The following is a 17,313-nucleotide window of genomic DNA, read 5'->3' as shown; positions in this document are numbered from 1 at the left end:
GCATGATTAAGAATTCATGATTTTGTATGTGCAATTTTATCTCTCATTCTCAAGGTAATCAGCATACTGCATACCAGTCTTAGAATGGAAACTTTCTTTTTTAATTCCTTGGCTTTGAAGCTTTTAATTAATTGTGTATTCTATTTAACAACTGAAATCCCAGACCCCAGAGCAAAGAAGAACATATAAAACAAAGGCCTCACCAAAACACTGTTCTGAGGAGAACATGGTAGTTTTATTCTAACATGATCTAACTTTACTTATGAAAACTATTTGTCAAATGATATGCAAAATTAAGATTTCAAATACTGGAATATAAGAGATATTCCTTTAATTCTAGAAATGCATTCATGAGACAAAGTAGACCGTACACTTGGTTTTACTTATTCACTTAGTGAAACTGAAAAAAAAACTTTTTTTTTTTTTTTTTGAAATCAAGGTTAAATGTCCCTCTCACCACAATTAACAACCTGGAACTTCCTGTAACCTTTCCGTCCCTGAAAAACAGTTAAGAACATCTCTTTCTGCCCTTTAATTCCTAAATATGAATAACTGGGCAATCAGTAGTAACTTGAGGTAATATTACTTTTTTTCAATTTAATTTAATTCGTTTTCGCTGCTCTAAAATCTGAGTGCAGTAAAATGCAGTTATATCACTTAAAAGCAAAAAACAGTCATCCTTAACCCCATCGACTTTTCCCAATACAAGGTGCAGCATTTATGTTTTTTAAAAAGAGGGGGGGCGGAAAGGGGTGCACAACCCCCTCCATCACAAGCAAAAAAAAAATCCCAAACCAAGAATATTTTTTTCAGTGCAAACACTGCAATCTTCAAAAAGTTAAGAGTACAAATATTTACATTCCAGTGTATCCTTACCTACCAGGAATGTTGTTTCACATTAGAAAGTATGTCAAATACCTTTAATCCAATCAAAATACTAAAGTTTACCCTCTCAAATTGCTATGGTGGCTGAAATCTAGGTGTTTATACAAGCAGTACAACTTTCTGGAGAAACTAATGCACACAGTTGAAAGTTCTCTCAAAAACCAAGGACAAAGACTGCAAATGCAGCTGCTGGTCCTTAACCAATTCCAGTGTAACAGGCTACAAAGAAATGAGGCATTTAATAGAGTGAACTTCTACACTGGCATCTTAATCCCTGCCCCCTTCCCAAATTCTACAGGGCCTAGAGGGTAGCTGCGGATAATCCCCATTTTTGTGAAACGCTTTTTGACTGAATATAACATTATTGTACGTTGTTCAGTTTTTCAGCGTGCAAAAGTTAAATTTCTAATAATAAAAGATTCAAAAAGGAAGGAAAATGTATGTGACACTGCAAAAGGAAGTGGATACGTTATTTTAATCATTCAAAATACGCTCAGCAACTTCATCTAGAAAACTATTTTGCAGCATTGTGCTTGTAGAATTACTAGTTGGGATTCCAAGGAATATTTGAAAAAGGCACCTATTATAGTTTCTTAATTAGCTGCCCATTTTAATAATTTTGGTACTACTTGTCACAGTACATCAGAAAACAGCAGCACAAAGCATTAGATGGACAAGAATTTTATATTTGTTCTCCTTTAAAAAGCAAACATTTTAAAAAGGCACTTAAGACAGAAACTCTCTTTCCAGTTCATATATAGATGGCCGGCAAGTTTTGCTCTTCATTCTACATAAAGGTACAGTACAGTCTCTATTTTGACCTTCCACATCAATATCAAGTAATGAAGGCATGTGGCAGTTAGTTCTTTCCTCAGTATCTGACAAGAAGTTAACATCTGGATCTGTATTGCCTTCTGAACATTCAGGGTCTTTAGAGTTTGGTTTATTAATACGTGGAATAATCTGCCATGAATCAATTTTACTTCTTATAGAAGAAGGTCGAGGCCTTGGTATAATATTGATAGCTCTTTGTTTTTCTATTGAAATACCACTGTGATTGCTTCTTTGTTGAAGAGATGGAGAATGTAGAGTTCCAGTAACTGACAGAATGGGCAACTTGGAGACATCATTGGTTGAAGCAAATCCATTAGCTAGCGGAATGGAAAGGCCAAACAAACACACAAACAAAAGAAAGAATTTAAACCATGTGTCTCCTTGATTTCATTGACATTTGTAAAACTGGGTTACCATAAGCATTTTAGTAATAAGTGTTTTTTTTCCCCCTGGTCAAAAAAGATTAAGAGGCTCATATACATTTGTGGGGAATCTCTTGAAAGGATCAGCATTACTCAATTAACTCTTCCATCTATACTTTCTGCTACAGGCCATAACAATTTATATTTCACTGTTACAAAAGAAAGAGAAAGTATTAAACATCCATTAATTGGATGAATATTAATAGTGGAATACAGCTGCCCAAATTTGTCAAGTTATTATGAATAATTACATACGCATAGAGTACCATAAAGAATATTACACTTAGGCCACTACAGAACATGACTATTGAAATTCAGAACTTCTGTTATTTTCAAAAAGTCATTAATCATGAACTTATCCATTGACATAGTAAGCAAATTTAAAGACTTTTTTTTCTCCGCTTCTATTTTTATTGACAACTTAAGGATTTGTGGAGTATGTGACAGAATTCCTAGGTGAAGCAAGCAACTCAAAACTTACCAGATTTGCTTTTCTTGAAGTTAAAAATGTGCAGTGTCAAAATGATGAGAGTTTCCTCACTTACACAGACTTTGAAACAAGTATATGTTTCTCAGTCTCATGAAGTCCCCAAACCACAAAATGCATGCAGTTGACAACGTAACTTCAATTTATTTCACCATTGTGAAATAACGCTGCCATTGTACATTTCACAAAGAGCAGGTTATCACTGACATAAAAAGACTAGTAAAACCTATTTTTGCAATACTTGAGAAAAATAAAGCATCTTTTCCAGTGAAACCTTCACAATACCAACAATGTAATAGGATCCTATTCCAAGGCAGGTAGCTTAACACGGGGTTCAGACACTGAGGATTTACCCACATACAGTTATGATTGGTGAGCTAACACTTGACAATGTAATAAAGATCTAGTGACTCATTACTAAACGGTTAGTTTCCGTATGTTTTCTGTTTCTATACTTAACAATTCCCCACGTTTGAAATTCTCAATTACCCACCTGTGGTCTGAAAATTGTTCCCATCTGATAAGGTTCGTCTGTGACCCAATACACGGAACTTCGTTGAGGAATCATTTGGCGCATTTTCAGATTCTTGTTGCAGACACAGATTGAAAGGCCGATTTTTTAATCGTGTAGAAACTGTGTTAGGAGCCAGCTGTATTCTCTGTTCTCTCTTACTTTCGTAAGTTTCAGATGAAAAGTCGTCATTAGAACTCCGTGGATTGCAATCACCAAGCACATTGCTTATAAATGCATCTTCACTGTCAGACTGAAGTAGGCATTTTGTGGAAATGGAGGGCATAGAGAGAAGATTCACAGTATTTACAGCTGGATTTAAGGATGGAATACTTGTTTCCTCTTTCTTGGACTGCAGTCTTGTAGGGCTGGCACTCCTGCGAAATTTTGAAGCACGCTGAAATAGTCCATCACGTTTCTTCTTCTCATCTTTAGGCAAGAGCTCCTCTGGACCCTGCGATTTGTTCAACTCTCTAATATCCAAGCCCAGGGCAACAGATGCAAGGAGGACTGCACACCCATAAAGCACTGAATCAGTCTTCTTTTTCTGCATCGTTCTGTTCAGACTGTTTGTAGGTGTCATTTGAGGAGTACTATTTGTAGAACTAGCAGAGGTTCCTTCTTCAAAGCTCTCGTGCTCTGGTGTATTCTCTCCTTGATCATCCTTCCAAAGAGGTAGATTAATATAGGCCTGATTTGGCAACTTAATTGGCTTTGGTCTTTTACTGTCCAAACCTTCAGGAAGAAGTCTCTTATCAGTACATACACCTAAAAACATTACAATATACTTTAAGAATACAATTCAGCTGTTATGCATGCCTGCATACGTACACTAGGATTTTCTATTACTTGCAAGTATTAATCTTGAGATACGCCGTATACCCCCTTTAGATGTGGTCAGAAGTTCAGAGACTCACATTGTAACAATCAGAAACACATCCTTAGCCTAACCTTTTCAAATTCTCTGGATAGTCTTTAAAATAGCAGAAGAACCATTTCACTATAATATCATACTTTCAGCAACTCAAAAGCAAACCCTGGTAGAAGAAATTTGCAACCAATCTTCCTGAGTACATAAGCTAATTGTGAAGAAATTGTGTTTTCCAGAATTGGAAGACTGAGTTTTATTTTTAAAAAGGCAAAATATATCTTCCAAAAGTTACACCACAGCTGAAAAGCAGATATTGTGTTTGCACAGCTTTGGTAGTGCTTTTCAAACAACATGAAAAATATTCCTGTGCATACATTACTGTAAAATGATCTAGTATACACAAACTGAGAGATGAGATCTGCAACAGTTTCTTTACAACACTTCCAATTGAGCCGCGTTACAAAATCCATTGAATTTTTCCAATTAATTCATTAGGTCATGGTGATCTAAAGTAAAGAGCAAATTTGACATTTCACATCTAATGACAAATAAAGGTGGAATTTGACTTGCATGTGTTATTCCACTGTAAACTACTGAACGGTAGAGAGTAAACATGGAAATATTTGAAATGCAAATATGTAAACTTGCATAACCTTCTATGCGTAGGGGTTTAATAGTAAGCTAATAAAACTTTAAAATTGCTTTCTGTGATGCCTTGTTTTATACCCCTACCAGCATATAGGAAGATGAAAATGCCTTTTTCCTAAGGAGAAAAGCAGTGTCCAAGCAGCTTGCCATTCCCACTTCCAGCTGGTGCAAATCTACCAGCTGCTATGGACACCAAGTTATATCACGGTTTGTTGGGTTTTTCCCCCCACGATAGTAAGTCTTCTCAGATAGTTAACTTTATTTTCTCAGTTAAGAGAATCTGTGTTATAGAAAGTATGTGCAAGCATGAAAATGATTATGAATATTGTATAGGTACAGCACACTATAGGAATGGACATAAAAAGCAACATTTTGCTTATATTAAATGCTATTATGTCCCTGATTTTTCCTTGTGATTTCCTGTAAATCCCAAAGTGTTGCCTAAATGACCGAGATTTAAAATCCACCTATTTTTTCATGAAAATTTAGAGAATAACCATCATTAAAAAAAAACATGTAACAAACATCTGGAAATATATCATGGCTTACAGGTTTTAACTTACTGCATTTTTTCCCTGCCTATGTTGAAGCCCCCAACAATTTAAAAAAAAAGTCATTAATGTTCATTTAAATGTCAAGACAGTTACTGATTTGGGTATTTCTTTACAAAAGAAGCTACAAAGCAGTGACTGCAGACTTAACACACAAATCAGCCTATTAACTCAAAAACTTGGAAAAAACCTGTGACAGAACAGATCTCACAAACCTGTATCTATTTGTTAGCTGCTAACAATGGAAAGGTAAAGATTATACCACTTAGTTTTGTTATAGATAGGTTTGGTTTTTGTTCTTATTTTTTCCCCCCCCATAGGAATAGTATCTGTAGCATAACTCTTAATAATCTGCATAATCCTTAAGGAACTTGAACAATGGGCTCTATACCACTGAAGATAGACTTAATGCCATCATATGGCAACTTTCACTTTTTCAAAAATAGCTCTTACCTTGGTCCACAAATAGTGAAGCTAAAGGAACACCCTTCTGATTTTTCATTACAAGGGTTGACCAAGGGTTGCTGCCATCTGAAAGGGGTCTTATTCTGAAATAACGATAGTTATTTTGATATTGCAGAAGATATCATGCTTATATATACTTTGACAGAAAAGCACTACAATATCTTTCTTTTTAAACTACAAAGATGTAGTACATAACTTGAAAACAGTAAAGCTTCCCAAAGTATAAAAAAAGGTAATAAATAGCACAGTCATATGACTATAAATTGATATATGACTTAGGATCAGGAATTTATTCTAACATGAATATTTCAGGACATAATAGCTGAAAAAGGAAAACAATGAAAAATAGGCCTTGGCTACCTAATGAACAAAAGTTGGTGAAAACTGGGACAACATGTTCTCTGTCTCAAACTGACACAAATAACAGAAATTTATTATACATAGTGACTTTCAAAGAAACTAAAATATCATAAAGCCAGTTTCAATAGATGGTCTGGAACCAACCAGGTTAGCAACCAGGTAAATGAGTGCGTGACTCCACAAAAAAAAGATGCATTAAAGTAATTATACATGCTAGATGCAAAAGGAACTCTCTCACTAGAAAACAGCTAACCTCCTGTTTTCAGCAATGAGAGAAAATTAATTAAACATGTTCAACTGATTTTTAGAACTCTTTCACCCTATGTTTGTCAGTGTGAACGATGTTGCTCGTGTGCACTGTGTCTCAGGTACACAAAGTCACTCTTACTTAATTGTATTGGAAGAGCCCACTGGTTACTATGCTTGCAGTTCCTCAAGCCAGTCTGAGGAAGGGCGAGAAAGACAGAGAAGCCATGAACGCCTTGTATGCATTAGTAGTTCAGCATCCCAGTACGTTTTAACTCTCAAAAACTACAGATAGAGGGTTATACATAAGAGCCAAAAAACATTAAGACAAGTAAACATTTTATCCTCAACTCTACTTGGGAGAGCTACTCATCATTATTATAGTTCCTAAATTAAAAAAAAAGGTAGGACTGAGTTTTGGCTACAACTATAGAGTACAAAACTTGCTCGCTACCTACATTAGTGATTCAGTTTCCAAGGACACTTAGTATTATCAAACAAAATGTAGTAGACATACTTGTCCTTACAATCTGCACGATCCTTTGTTTGAACTGAACTTGGTCCCCATGTACAACCTCTCTTTTTAAAATTTCTCTTCACATCTTCAAACTCTTCTTGGTGATAAGTTGTGCTCCTTCCCCAGGTTCTGTTACTTTCATCTGAAGTTACTAGAGATTGGATTAAAAAATAAAATAAAACTAGACTCTACAAAAAAAAACCCACGCAGTTTTATTAAAAAAACGAAATATTTTGACAGAACTCTTTTCTTTACTGCAAAATCGTTCTGACACAGTAACACAAAGAGGAGTAAACAAAATTTGAGACTTTCTTCTTTTACAAAAACCACCACGCAAGCTGCAGTGAAGCAAAAAGATGAGCAAGCAAGCAAAGTAATTTATGAGCTGAGAAGACACCCAAATTAAAGACAAAGCCACAATATGATCATATTTTCCATGCTTCCTTTAACTGAGAGCCTTATATTTAGGTAATTCAGACAAGTGAATTAGACTGAGCACTTAAATTCCAATGACAAAAATACATGCTGTGGAACAACTTATCAAATGAAACAGGATATTCCAATGTGAGAAAGATTAATGCTTTCTTTCTCAGTAAATCCAAACAGATCATATTTTTAAAGTGTCAATTCTTCATTAAATGCTTAGTCTGTCACTTCAGGTCAGCTGTGAAATTTAACAGAACCAGCACCTTTGAAACATAATGAAATCTTGCCTTTTTTCATAACCCCACTGGGAAGTTCATATTCACTTGTGATATCTACATCTTGCTGGTACACATATACACTGTTTCTTCGGCCATTAGTTGTGTGTGTATCTGTTTTGGGAATCACTGAGGAAAAATTAAGAGAATGTAGTAGAAATCTTAGTCAAGCTGGTTTCAGACAGGGATCTGTTTCCCTTCTTATATTTTTAGCTTTGGTCATAAAGTCTGGGTCTAAAAAGGCACTAAGCATCTTTTGATAGAGGGTTTTCACTGTAAGGTTTACAGGGTCCTCTTTCTAAGACCAGTCCCAAGAAAGTACATTTTGGTATGCAGCCAACTGGAGAAGTAAATTGCTATCAATGTAGCACACTCACAGCTATGATGGAGACATAAGAGAGAAACAACCTAGCTTGTTAAAACAGCATAATTAATGATGCAGTCATTTACACGCCAGGTCTTCTGCCACTCCTGCACCACTGCAGAATATTCTCCTCCCTCACCATATACCTTTTCACCAGTTCAACTTCTTGTGTAGTAAAACAGACTACTTGCCTTCTTTAAACTCCCATATTTCAACTGTAATTCTGGGGCCTATGGAATGTATATCTTACAGGTTCTCCTTCCCAATTCAAACAGCTTTCAGAAGTAGCTGAATTTGGTTTTATGACAAGATTTACAATTGACTAGATTTTTATTTTAAAATAAAAAGCATTTAGATTTGGAAGTTAGAATCTCTGATGACAAAGCAAAGCAATCAAGCAACCAATTGTTAGAAATGCCTGTTCAAATCACCTGTATTTGAGTAAGTCTTCTTGAAAGAAAGACACTTTGAAGTGAAATCAAGATAAAACATTATTGTGGGAAAGAAAATTTATTTTGCACAGGTGCAGATGGGTGTGGAAGCTAAATTGTTTCACCTAGATACTCCTGATAGATCTGATAAGCTTTTAGGTAAAGCCTAGGGATTCACATTCAAAAGTAGAAGAGTGCTTCTTTTAAAGGAGAGCCTTTATGTTGTCCTGTATGTTTTAGTCCTACAAATACCAATGCCTGCTCAAAGAAAAAAAATCTCCAGTGGCACGTAGCGCACATGCTAGGATTTAGACTGGCACTGCTATGCACAGAGTATGAATTAAAAACAAACAGAAAACCCTTGAGTTTTGTGCCAATACCTGAAACTTGCTTCATTTCCAACTTCCATACAGAGCAAGGAGAACCAAAGATAAAACAAGACATTCTTGTTTATATTTAATTATGATATTTCATAAACAGAAAACCTTTTTTCTTACTGCAGAAAGATAACAAAAACAAAAATCCACAAAAAAGCAAGGAAAACCACCACAGCCACAACACTTTGAAGGAGGTGGGAGGAACCATTATAAACACTGCATCAGCTAACTTCTTGGAAAAAAAAATAGCACCAAAAATGCACTTTGCTTCAATCTCAAATTTTCTTTAAGAAAAACAAGATGGGGTTTGTCCACCTCTTTCCATTACTCACAACATATGGGTAGTAACAGTCTTTGGCCAGGAAACTCTATGAGTTACAGTTCAGCAAATACTAGAGTGAATTACTATTGTCAGAAAAGACACTATTTTACCTTTACACAGTAATTAATGAAAAAGACTGCATAAAGCATAGATATTCCAAACAATAAGAGAGATGTAGTTTCTATCCAAGTTTTAAACAAAGTTTCAGGCTGGTTTCAAATAAAAAAGAATTTTCAATTTCTCCTCCTCAATCATCTCTGTTACAGCCCAGATTCTCAAATAATTTCCTTCAGAGGAAACTACTCTGGCAATGCCAGACAGCCACCGTCCATAAGCAATAAGCTGAATTGTGTTCCACTGGTTTTATAAAGAGAGAAACTTGGAAGGTTTTTCCTCTCATGTGACATTCCATTTCAAATACGGATAATCAGACAATCTACTTCACACAACAGATTAAAAAGTATAAAAGCAACCCATCTCTACGTTCCCAAAATTCTTTGGGAATTTGGCATTCCCAAATATAAGTGTTGGCTTTACTATAACAATATGACAAGTTTACTTCCAAATTCATAACTGCTACCTCCGCTACATTAGCTTAAACAGATTCCCTTCTGGCATCAGTATACAGGGAATAACGTAGACCTGCAAACACAAGCACCATTAGTTTTGTTTTTGTTTCTTTACCTTGTCTGCAGAAAAAAAAATAGTGTAAGATTCCTTCTTTATTTTCTTCTGTTTTTTTTTTTTTTTTATATTTGCTTACAGCTTACTTCTTTTCTCCTGAGCAAGGTGAGTTACTGGTTGATTCTTTGGCCTTTCTACCTTACAAGGCTGCCACATTCTCTGAACTTTTTTGACGGTCCACAATTGATTTAACTTTGCAACTTTAATAAATCTAATAAAAGCTTGTTTTCTATCTTACATGGGTTCTAAACATGATGTTTTCCCCTTTTGCTATTATCAATTTTGATTCTTTACTGTTTTATCCACATCAGTTTACAAATGAGTTACTGAAGTTATTAAGAAAATACATGATTCAAAGCATTCACAATAATTTTGAATTATTGAAAGTTAGTAAGCATTTTAGCAAGATTATCCCTTTCACCAAACAACAACTTGCAAAAGTTAGAACAAGTTAAGTGACCTGGAAATCAGAAACCTGTCTGAAATCTGATCCTACCACCAGTGTTTCAGTGAGTATATAAAACAAACATTCTTTATTGACCAAGTGAACAAACGGAAATATTGGAGACTTACATTGTATAGCTCGAAGACGAGGAATTATTGTGGGGCTACTTGATGGACTGGAACTGTTACTGTTTAAACTCCTCCTCTTATCCAGATTAGGGGATGCCTGCACTGTTATTTTGTGCTGGAAATCTATGAGAGAGAATTTTTAAAAAAGTGTTAATGTTCTAAGTAAAGAATCTTCAGGAGATTATACTGCTGTACTACTTAAACCCATTAAAGTATATAGTGAATTAGACTTGACTGCACAAGAGATGTTCATACTAAAAATGCTGACAAACTCTGACCCTTAATGTAACAATTTAGATCTTGAGTCAAACAGGTAGGATTTCACACCTTCACAGACTCTATATGATAGGTTTGCAGTAATACAAAAAAAAAAAAAGTAGCTACATCCAGCTGGACCCAAACTGAGACATATCCAGATGGCAAGCCATCATTCAATCTTTTTGGTTGTCACGGAGCGAAAGAAAAGCTAAACAGGCATACTGCAGTATTTCATCTCAAATCAATCAATATTCAATGAATATTTCAAAGTTTAGATTCAGATAATTCCGAGATGATCATTAAGCAAAGGTGACTGCTTGTGCTAATACTAATGTTAAACATAGACTGAGGATGAGCACTCTTCACAGCAATGAAACTTGCCTTTTTTTCTCCTTTTTAACATGTAATTCATGTATAACATAAAAGGTAGCATCAACAAAGAAGTCACATACGTCAACACATCAGACAAAACACCAAAATACAGAATTTGAAATATTTCTACCAATGTATTAAAAATAAATATTGGAAAGCAGGAAAAATGTTATGAAATTAAGTTTGACCATATGCTCTTCCCTAATTCCCATCAACAATGCAATTAGTTTGTATGCTATTGTTACAACAGAACTGTCTCAAGGACAAGTTCATTTGAATGATTCTTGACAACAAAGAACTAAGTGTTATTCTGGAAAAACTGTTTATTTTCTCACTTTTTTCAAATTAAATAATGGGCAAAGCCAGGAAAAAAAAAAGAGCAAATGTTTAGTTTAAGCTTGTGATGCAGCCTAAAGCAACATCTGAAAACAGGTTTTGAAGAAGTTGACGTGCTTGTCTAGGAGTCTGTAGTGTGAATTTTTTGTTATTGTTTTTATTATCATTTTTAAAGTAGGTAAAATAAGTGTATTCACTAGAGCTGAAACTGCCCTAAATATTCATGCACGTCTTTTCAGCTTCCAGGTGTATGATTCGGTCCGTGCTGTGACAACATGGAATTAGTTACTCACTGCATTAGCAATAAACTGACAGACCTAGAAACCACTGAAAGAAACACAGCTCACTGACACCAATACCACTCGTGAAGACTTGCCAATCGCAGACATAAGCTCGAGTTTCTCTATTGCCATCGTGTGGCAGCATTAATAAGGTGAAACGAACAGTCCCTGACAATAGAACAGTCTGACCTTCTACCACCATTGCAAAAGTGGTATTGCAACAGATTTGGACCTCCTTATATTTTTTGTCTGTATGAACTGCTTTTTCCACTAGGTATTGGCAAGTTCAAGGCAAACAGTAATATTTGATCATTTTACAAAGTTCTGTGATGTAATAAAAAGGTACTTTTCTATCAACACAATGACAGCAAAATCTCAACTTCAGATCAGCCTCAAATCTTTTGACTTTCCCTCCTGATTTGCTTTTCCTCTGGATTCAAAGGATTTCTATCTGAATCAGGTGAAAGATTCTTCTAATTGAAATAAGGACTACTCCACAAAATACAACATGTGAAAATGGTTCTTTTAAGAAAAAAAATCTTACATATCCTGTGCACTATTAGGATAGAAGAGTGTAGAAATGAATTAAAATAGCATCCAATACTGAAAATTTTAACCATGGAATTGAAGCCTGCATATTTAATATATACTGTGAACTAGAAAAAAACTGCAAACCTGAAGGCAAACTAATTCTGTGCCCATCTTTAAGTTTTAACCGGCTTCTTTTGAATTTGCCCTTCCTCTTCTTTACATTGGGTTTCTCTTGATTTAACTGGAATATCATGATATTTAGTTCACGCTCCAGTACATCAATCTCGCGTTCCGCTAACTGTTGCTCACGGCGCTTAAGTAGTTCTTCTTGAGATTTTTGCTGAAGAGCTGCTCTTGTCAACTCCTCTTCTCGTGATCGAAGCTCCTGAAAATAAGATTTACACAAGTGAAACTAAGTAACAACGTGAAGGCTGTATTAAATGACATGTCAAGTGTAGAAAGGTTGTACTTTCTTATCTGTTTTCATAATGCACTATATATATTTCACATGCACATATGACCTGACCATCCTCCATTCTGCATAAGCCAAGATTCTGCATCGGGACACAAACAAGCATTATACAGATTTCCTTTCAAGCATTTAACTTGAGTCACTTTACTTAAGCTAGGTAAGCACTTGCAATGGAAACAACATAACCAACCGAAGATTATCAGCTTACAGCCTAGCAGAAAGCGTGCTGTAACTGTGTCACATCAGAGACTCTCTCATTGCATGAGGGTTTCTTCTACACACTAAACAAAAAAGAATGACCTGATGAAGACACAAGTGAATGCATTTATCTCAGTTTTCCTAACCTTTCCTGTTTTTCAGCCATGTATTAGGTAAAACTTTTCTATCTGGAAAAGCAATCAGTATTATAATGAATGAAAATTAGTATAATAGGATAAAACAAGTCATAAGACAGAAGACAGCTGTTTCTTAATTAAAATCCAGCAGGTATCTGTATAACATCAAACGGCTAACCACTGAATTACACCACATGGGCTCTCCAACTATTAAACCCATGAAATAGTTGTTCTTTTGCCCTCCCTCTTCCCCCCTCTCCTGCCCCAAGAGTGAGGAAGCTTGTTAATTTTCAGTGTAAATAAATTATCAAGGGTAAACAACTTTAAGATGGTAGGGTTACAGCTATCTTAATCTTCAACTTACCAAATTTGTTATAAATATATCTGAAATTTAAGAGACTACGAGTAAAGGAGAAGCTACAATGTGATTGATACCGTATGTTTCTCACTAGAGAGTTGTTTTCATTTTAACATATGATTGTGTAAATTCCGCCTGGATTGAAATCAAAATTCAATTGAAAATAAAAAAAATTAGAAATTAGATTATGCTAAAAGTTCTAGATATATAATAATCTTTTTCCCCCTACTTAAAATTCCTTCATTTGTCATTGTACAGTCTTCTATTTTAAGAGCAGACTGCCTACTTCTGGTCATCAGTATCTACCAACGTCATATGCTAGCACAGACCCTTATCTCATGCCAAGCTTTTATTGAAATACCGAAAGCATAAAACAAATATTCTGCTCTTTCATCTCCCACTTTGCTTTGAATAAGGTAGTTTCTGAACAGTATCACTTTGGTACTTTCAAGGGGAAAAAAAAAAAAACACACCAAAACTCTGTTCTTGTCTAAAAGACTATGAATGTCAAAAAGAGGTTAGCACTGAATCAAACTCTGGTTCAGCGAGAAGTATCTGTTCCTCTGAAAGATTTTTTTTTTTCCTTTACAACTAACATATACACATTGCTTATCACTGTTTTCAAATTTAATTTAAATGATTGACACCTTTCATGCGGCTTGCTAATTTTAAGTGAGCTTGTTTCAACAGATTTTTTTTTTTTTTTAACTTTTTTTTTCCTCCCCCTCTTAAATCCAATCTGCTTTACATACACACCTTGGTAAAAGATAATTATGTCTCTTGGGAATTCAAAGGAGCCTGTCTTCACGCCAGCAAGTAAAGTTTTAGTTTTTTTTTTCGTTTGTTTGTTTTTTAGAAAAGGAATTTGATCACAGTTTAGAAATTACTGCAAATTCTCACTTTCCTCCTTCTCCTGTTCAGTCAAAACTGGACAAACTAAAACAAGGGTTGGAAGCAGAAGCCACATGACTTCAAATTTAGAATAAAGGTACTTCAGATTTAAAATAGAAAATATGTTTATTACTATGAAGCATTAGGAGATATTGTTGATTATTCACATCTTGTCCTCAAAGCCAGGTTACATAAAGCTCCAGGTTACAAGGAAAAGATACTGAAAAGGTAGACAATCTGGAAAATGGAAGTGTTTCTTCATTGAGGGTTTTAGTATTTACTCTTTTCCAAATAAACTAATTAAAGATAGACTTACTGCAATTAGTTATGCAATGTTTCTACACCACTCTACAATTAAAACACCCATTATAAGGAAGCTAGGAAAGAGTTCTATATTTAAGTTGCTCAAGAATGTTCATCAAAAGAAGATTGTGATCTTCTCCTGGAGTGGGTGTCACCATCACTCATTTAGAGCAAGCCCTTGAGGAAATTCCTCCAGCTATAGAAGTTCCTCTTGCACAGGGAATAAGACTCCATACAGGGCTGTTGTTGTTTTGTTTCTTCATTTTATTATTATAAATACTTTGGAGACGTGAGTTTCTCCCAAGTACCTGTCAGTAAAACTGATAATGTGCCAAATTAAATAAGCACAAACTTTTGAAAGCCTTGTTTAAGTCAAAGTTACATGCTTTCATTCTTTAACAAGTTTACCTAATTAGGGCAGATGCCTTTGGAGATGCATTTACTTTGTCAGATGAGAAGTAAATTTCATTTTATATTTTTCCCTCCCTAATTAAGTGTAATTCACTTTTACACCAAAAATACAACTCTTCTCAGAAAGCTTTGCACTAACTTATCTAATCCTCAGCTTAATTTGGTCAGTGAGGTTTCCTTCAGTAGAAAAATCTCATAATTGACTAATGACTACAGAAAAAAAAACAAACAAACAAAAACATGAATGGGAATGCCTGTTCTCATAACAATTACTCCCACAGTAAAAAGGAGAAAATGGTTGTTTGAGCAGTTGCTGGAGGGGAGGAAAAGAGCTAGGCCCTACAGCAGGTTTTGGCAGTGGCTGGTGACCCCACAGTAAGTAAAAAGGAGCCTTTAGTCTCCGTAGAGGTACTATAACTCATCTGGAAAGGAAGAAAACTGACAGCTAGAGAGGCACGTAGCCCAGCTGTAGCAATCCGTATGCCTGTTGCAGACAGAGAGGACCATGCAGATAAACATGTCCAGGTCTGTGAAGCAAAATGGAAGAGGGAAAACCAGAGGGCAGAGGAAAATGCAGATCGGAAAGAAGGAAGATTATTATTGAGGACACTATGAACTTAGTGGTGATCAACAAATTCTGATAACCAAACGCACTTTATTACCACAGGGTATCCGTAAGACCAGGCCCACCAGCAGGCACTAGCCCACAAATGGCTTTTGTGACGTTTGGTGAGAAGACGCAAGGGTCATGGACAGCTGACAGTGACTTGCAAGATGCAAGTTTTGGTTTTGATTGTATCAAAGTTTAAGTGACTAAGTCTTTCATAAAAATTCTTCTGCAAGTCCCTGTATCTCAGTTCTCTTCTTCCTCACCTACTACTACTTAATGAAAAATAATGATACATACCGGACAATAATTATACTGCAAGAACCCTGTGAAAAACGAATCCCTGTCTGTTAGAAGTGTTTCTAACAGTGACTGGAAAAGACAACTGGCCTATTCCAGCTGGTATCTTTATCAAGATGTCTAAAGGAAAATATAAACCTCATGATGATTAAGAAACATGCTGAGGTAACTAAAGGAGAGGACAAACAACTAATTGTGAGGGCTCATTTAGCATGAACATACCATAATATGAGAACATGTAAAGAAGATCAGTAACAGGAATCTAGATAATAAACAGGAGAAACTTGATTCACTAATTCATGAGTATAAAGCGGACCTAATCTTATATCTGGCAAGAAGATTTCAAGAACTACAATACTGAAAGATCAATAATTTAAGTTTGTTCAGGAAGAAGAGAGAAAAGGGCTATTCCCTTTTTGGAAAGGAAGCCACATGATACAGCCATGTAACAGGATGAAAAGCTTTTCATTCCAACAACTGAAGAGAATGTTCAATAGCAGCTGCTGAAAGCAAAACATGAAGAATAACGGATTCAGAAGCTGCACCCCAGAGTTTTGAAGAGAGACAGCCAAAGGATTCTGGATTGGTGACCTTAATGTTTAATGAGATTCAGGAAGGGGAAAAAATAAAACAGGATAGATAATAGGTAAATAGGATGGTAAGCAACTATTCATCTGCCAGGTTGACATCTCACATAAAACAGTGCACTGGCTGATATATAGCTTCATTAACAATGGAAATTAAAGAACAATATAATTAAGGCCAGTCAGCATGCCTATAAGAAAACAAGATCTAAAAAGATCTAAAACCTTTTTTTTTCTTTTTAAGTAGGATACAAGTCTAGCTAATTAAGACAATATTTGTTAATAAAATTATTTTGCACAGCTGAGTGAGTTTTTGTATTTGGTATCGCCCTAGTTTCTAAATAAAATGGAAAAGGAACAGACTGGCCAGCTACTATAACTCAAATGTATAATCATAACTAGAAAATTTACATTAAATGGAGCTATTAACAGAGTGACCTCATGGAAAAAAAAATCTGCTCTTTACCCACAGTTATTAGCATATTAAACTTACAGAACAAACAAGAAAACCATGAAAATTTGCAGTGGTTATAAAAATTAGGTAAGGGGTAAATAAACTCTGGTTTGTTTGATAGGTGATGCACTTAAATATTCAGAAGAAAATAACATGCTAAAAAGCGTACATGCCACATTTACAGATCTACAAGCTGTTTTCTTTGGGAAGACAGATGGGGATATGTTGCCTTTTCAATCATTGGAATTGAATGACCTATTCACATGATAACCCCCAGTTATTATAATAACATTATGCTTTCTGTCACACTTAACATTTCACTTCAAGTTAAGTACTTCTAACAACAGCCTCAGCATTCAAGACTGTATTGTTTTTATTACAAAAGAAAGGCGAAAAGCAACCTTGCCTGAAATTTGAGAAAACCAGTAATCAAACCTTTTTTTCCTTAAGTAACCTTGCCACAATACAGTTAAAGTTCTATCTTAAAATACTGTTCAGAAACAAATTAATGGAATTTAAGAACAGTACATCCACCAACAAAAATAAGAAACAAAATTAATACCCAGTTTTA

At 35.2% G+C, this 17,313-nt stretch overlaps 1 protein-coding gene across 3 annotated transcripts in view; it reads right to left on the bottom strand.

The window, feature by feature from the left end:
• Nucleotides 1-389: 389 nt before the first annotated feature.
• The window catches only part of MAP3K21 (mitogen-activated protein kinase kinase kinase 21), a 41,986-nt gene continuing 25,062 nt past the window's right edge, over nt 390-17,313 (bottom strand). The window contains exons 5-11 of one of the 3 annotated variants that reach the window (XM_040554136.1): nt 12,172-12,412; nt 10,250-10,372; nt 7,511-7,627; nt 6,798-6,948; nt 5,663-5,757; nt 3,122-3,874; nt 390-2,036 (exon numbers count right to left, since the gene is read on the bottom strand). In XM_040554136.1, the coding sequence (XP_040410070.1) occupies nt 1,612-2,036; nt 3,122-3,874; nt 5,663-5,757; nt 6,798-6,948; nt 7,511-7,627; nt 10,250-10,372; nt 12,172-12,412 (1,905 nt within the window). In that variant the 3' untranslated portion in view covers nt 390-1,611. Of the gene's footprint in view, nt 2,037-3,121; nt 3,908-5,662; nt 5,758-6,797; nt 6,949-7,510; nt 7,628-10,249; nt 10,373-12,171; nt 12,413-17,313 lie in introns of all 3 variants that reach the window. The other 2 variants (XM_040554135.1, XM_040554137.1) reach the window with 2 other exon arrangements.

This window comes from Cygnus olor, chromosome 3 (assembly GCF_009769625.2).
Source record: "Cygnus olor isolate bCygOlo1 chromosome 3, bCygOlo1.pri.v2, whole genome shotgun sequence".
NCBI lineage: Eukaryota > Metazoa > Chordata > Aves > Anseriformes > Anatidae > Cygnus > Cygnus olor.
This window is presented reverse-complemented; position numbering and strand designations above follow the sequence as displayed.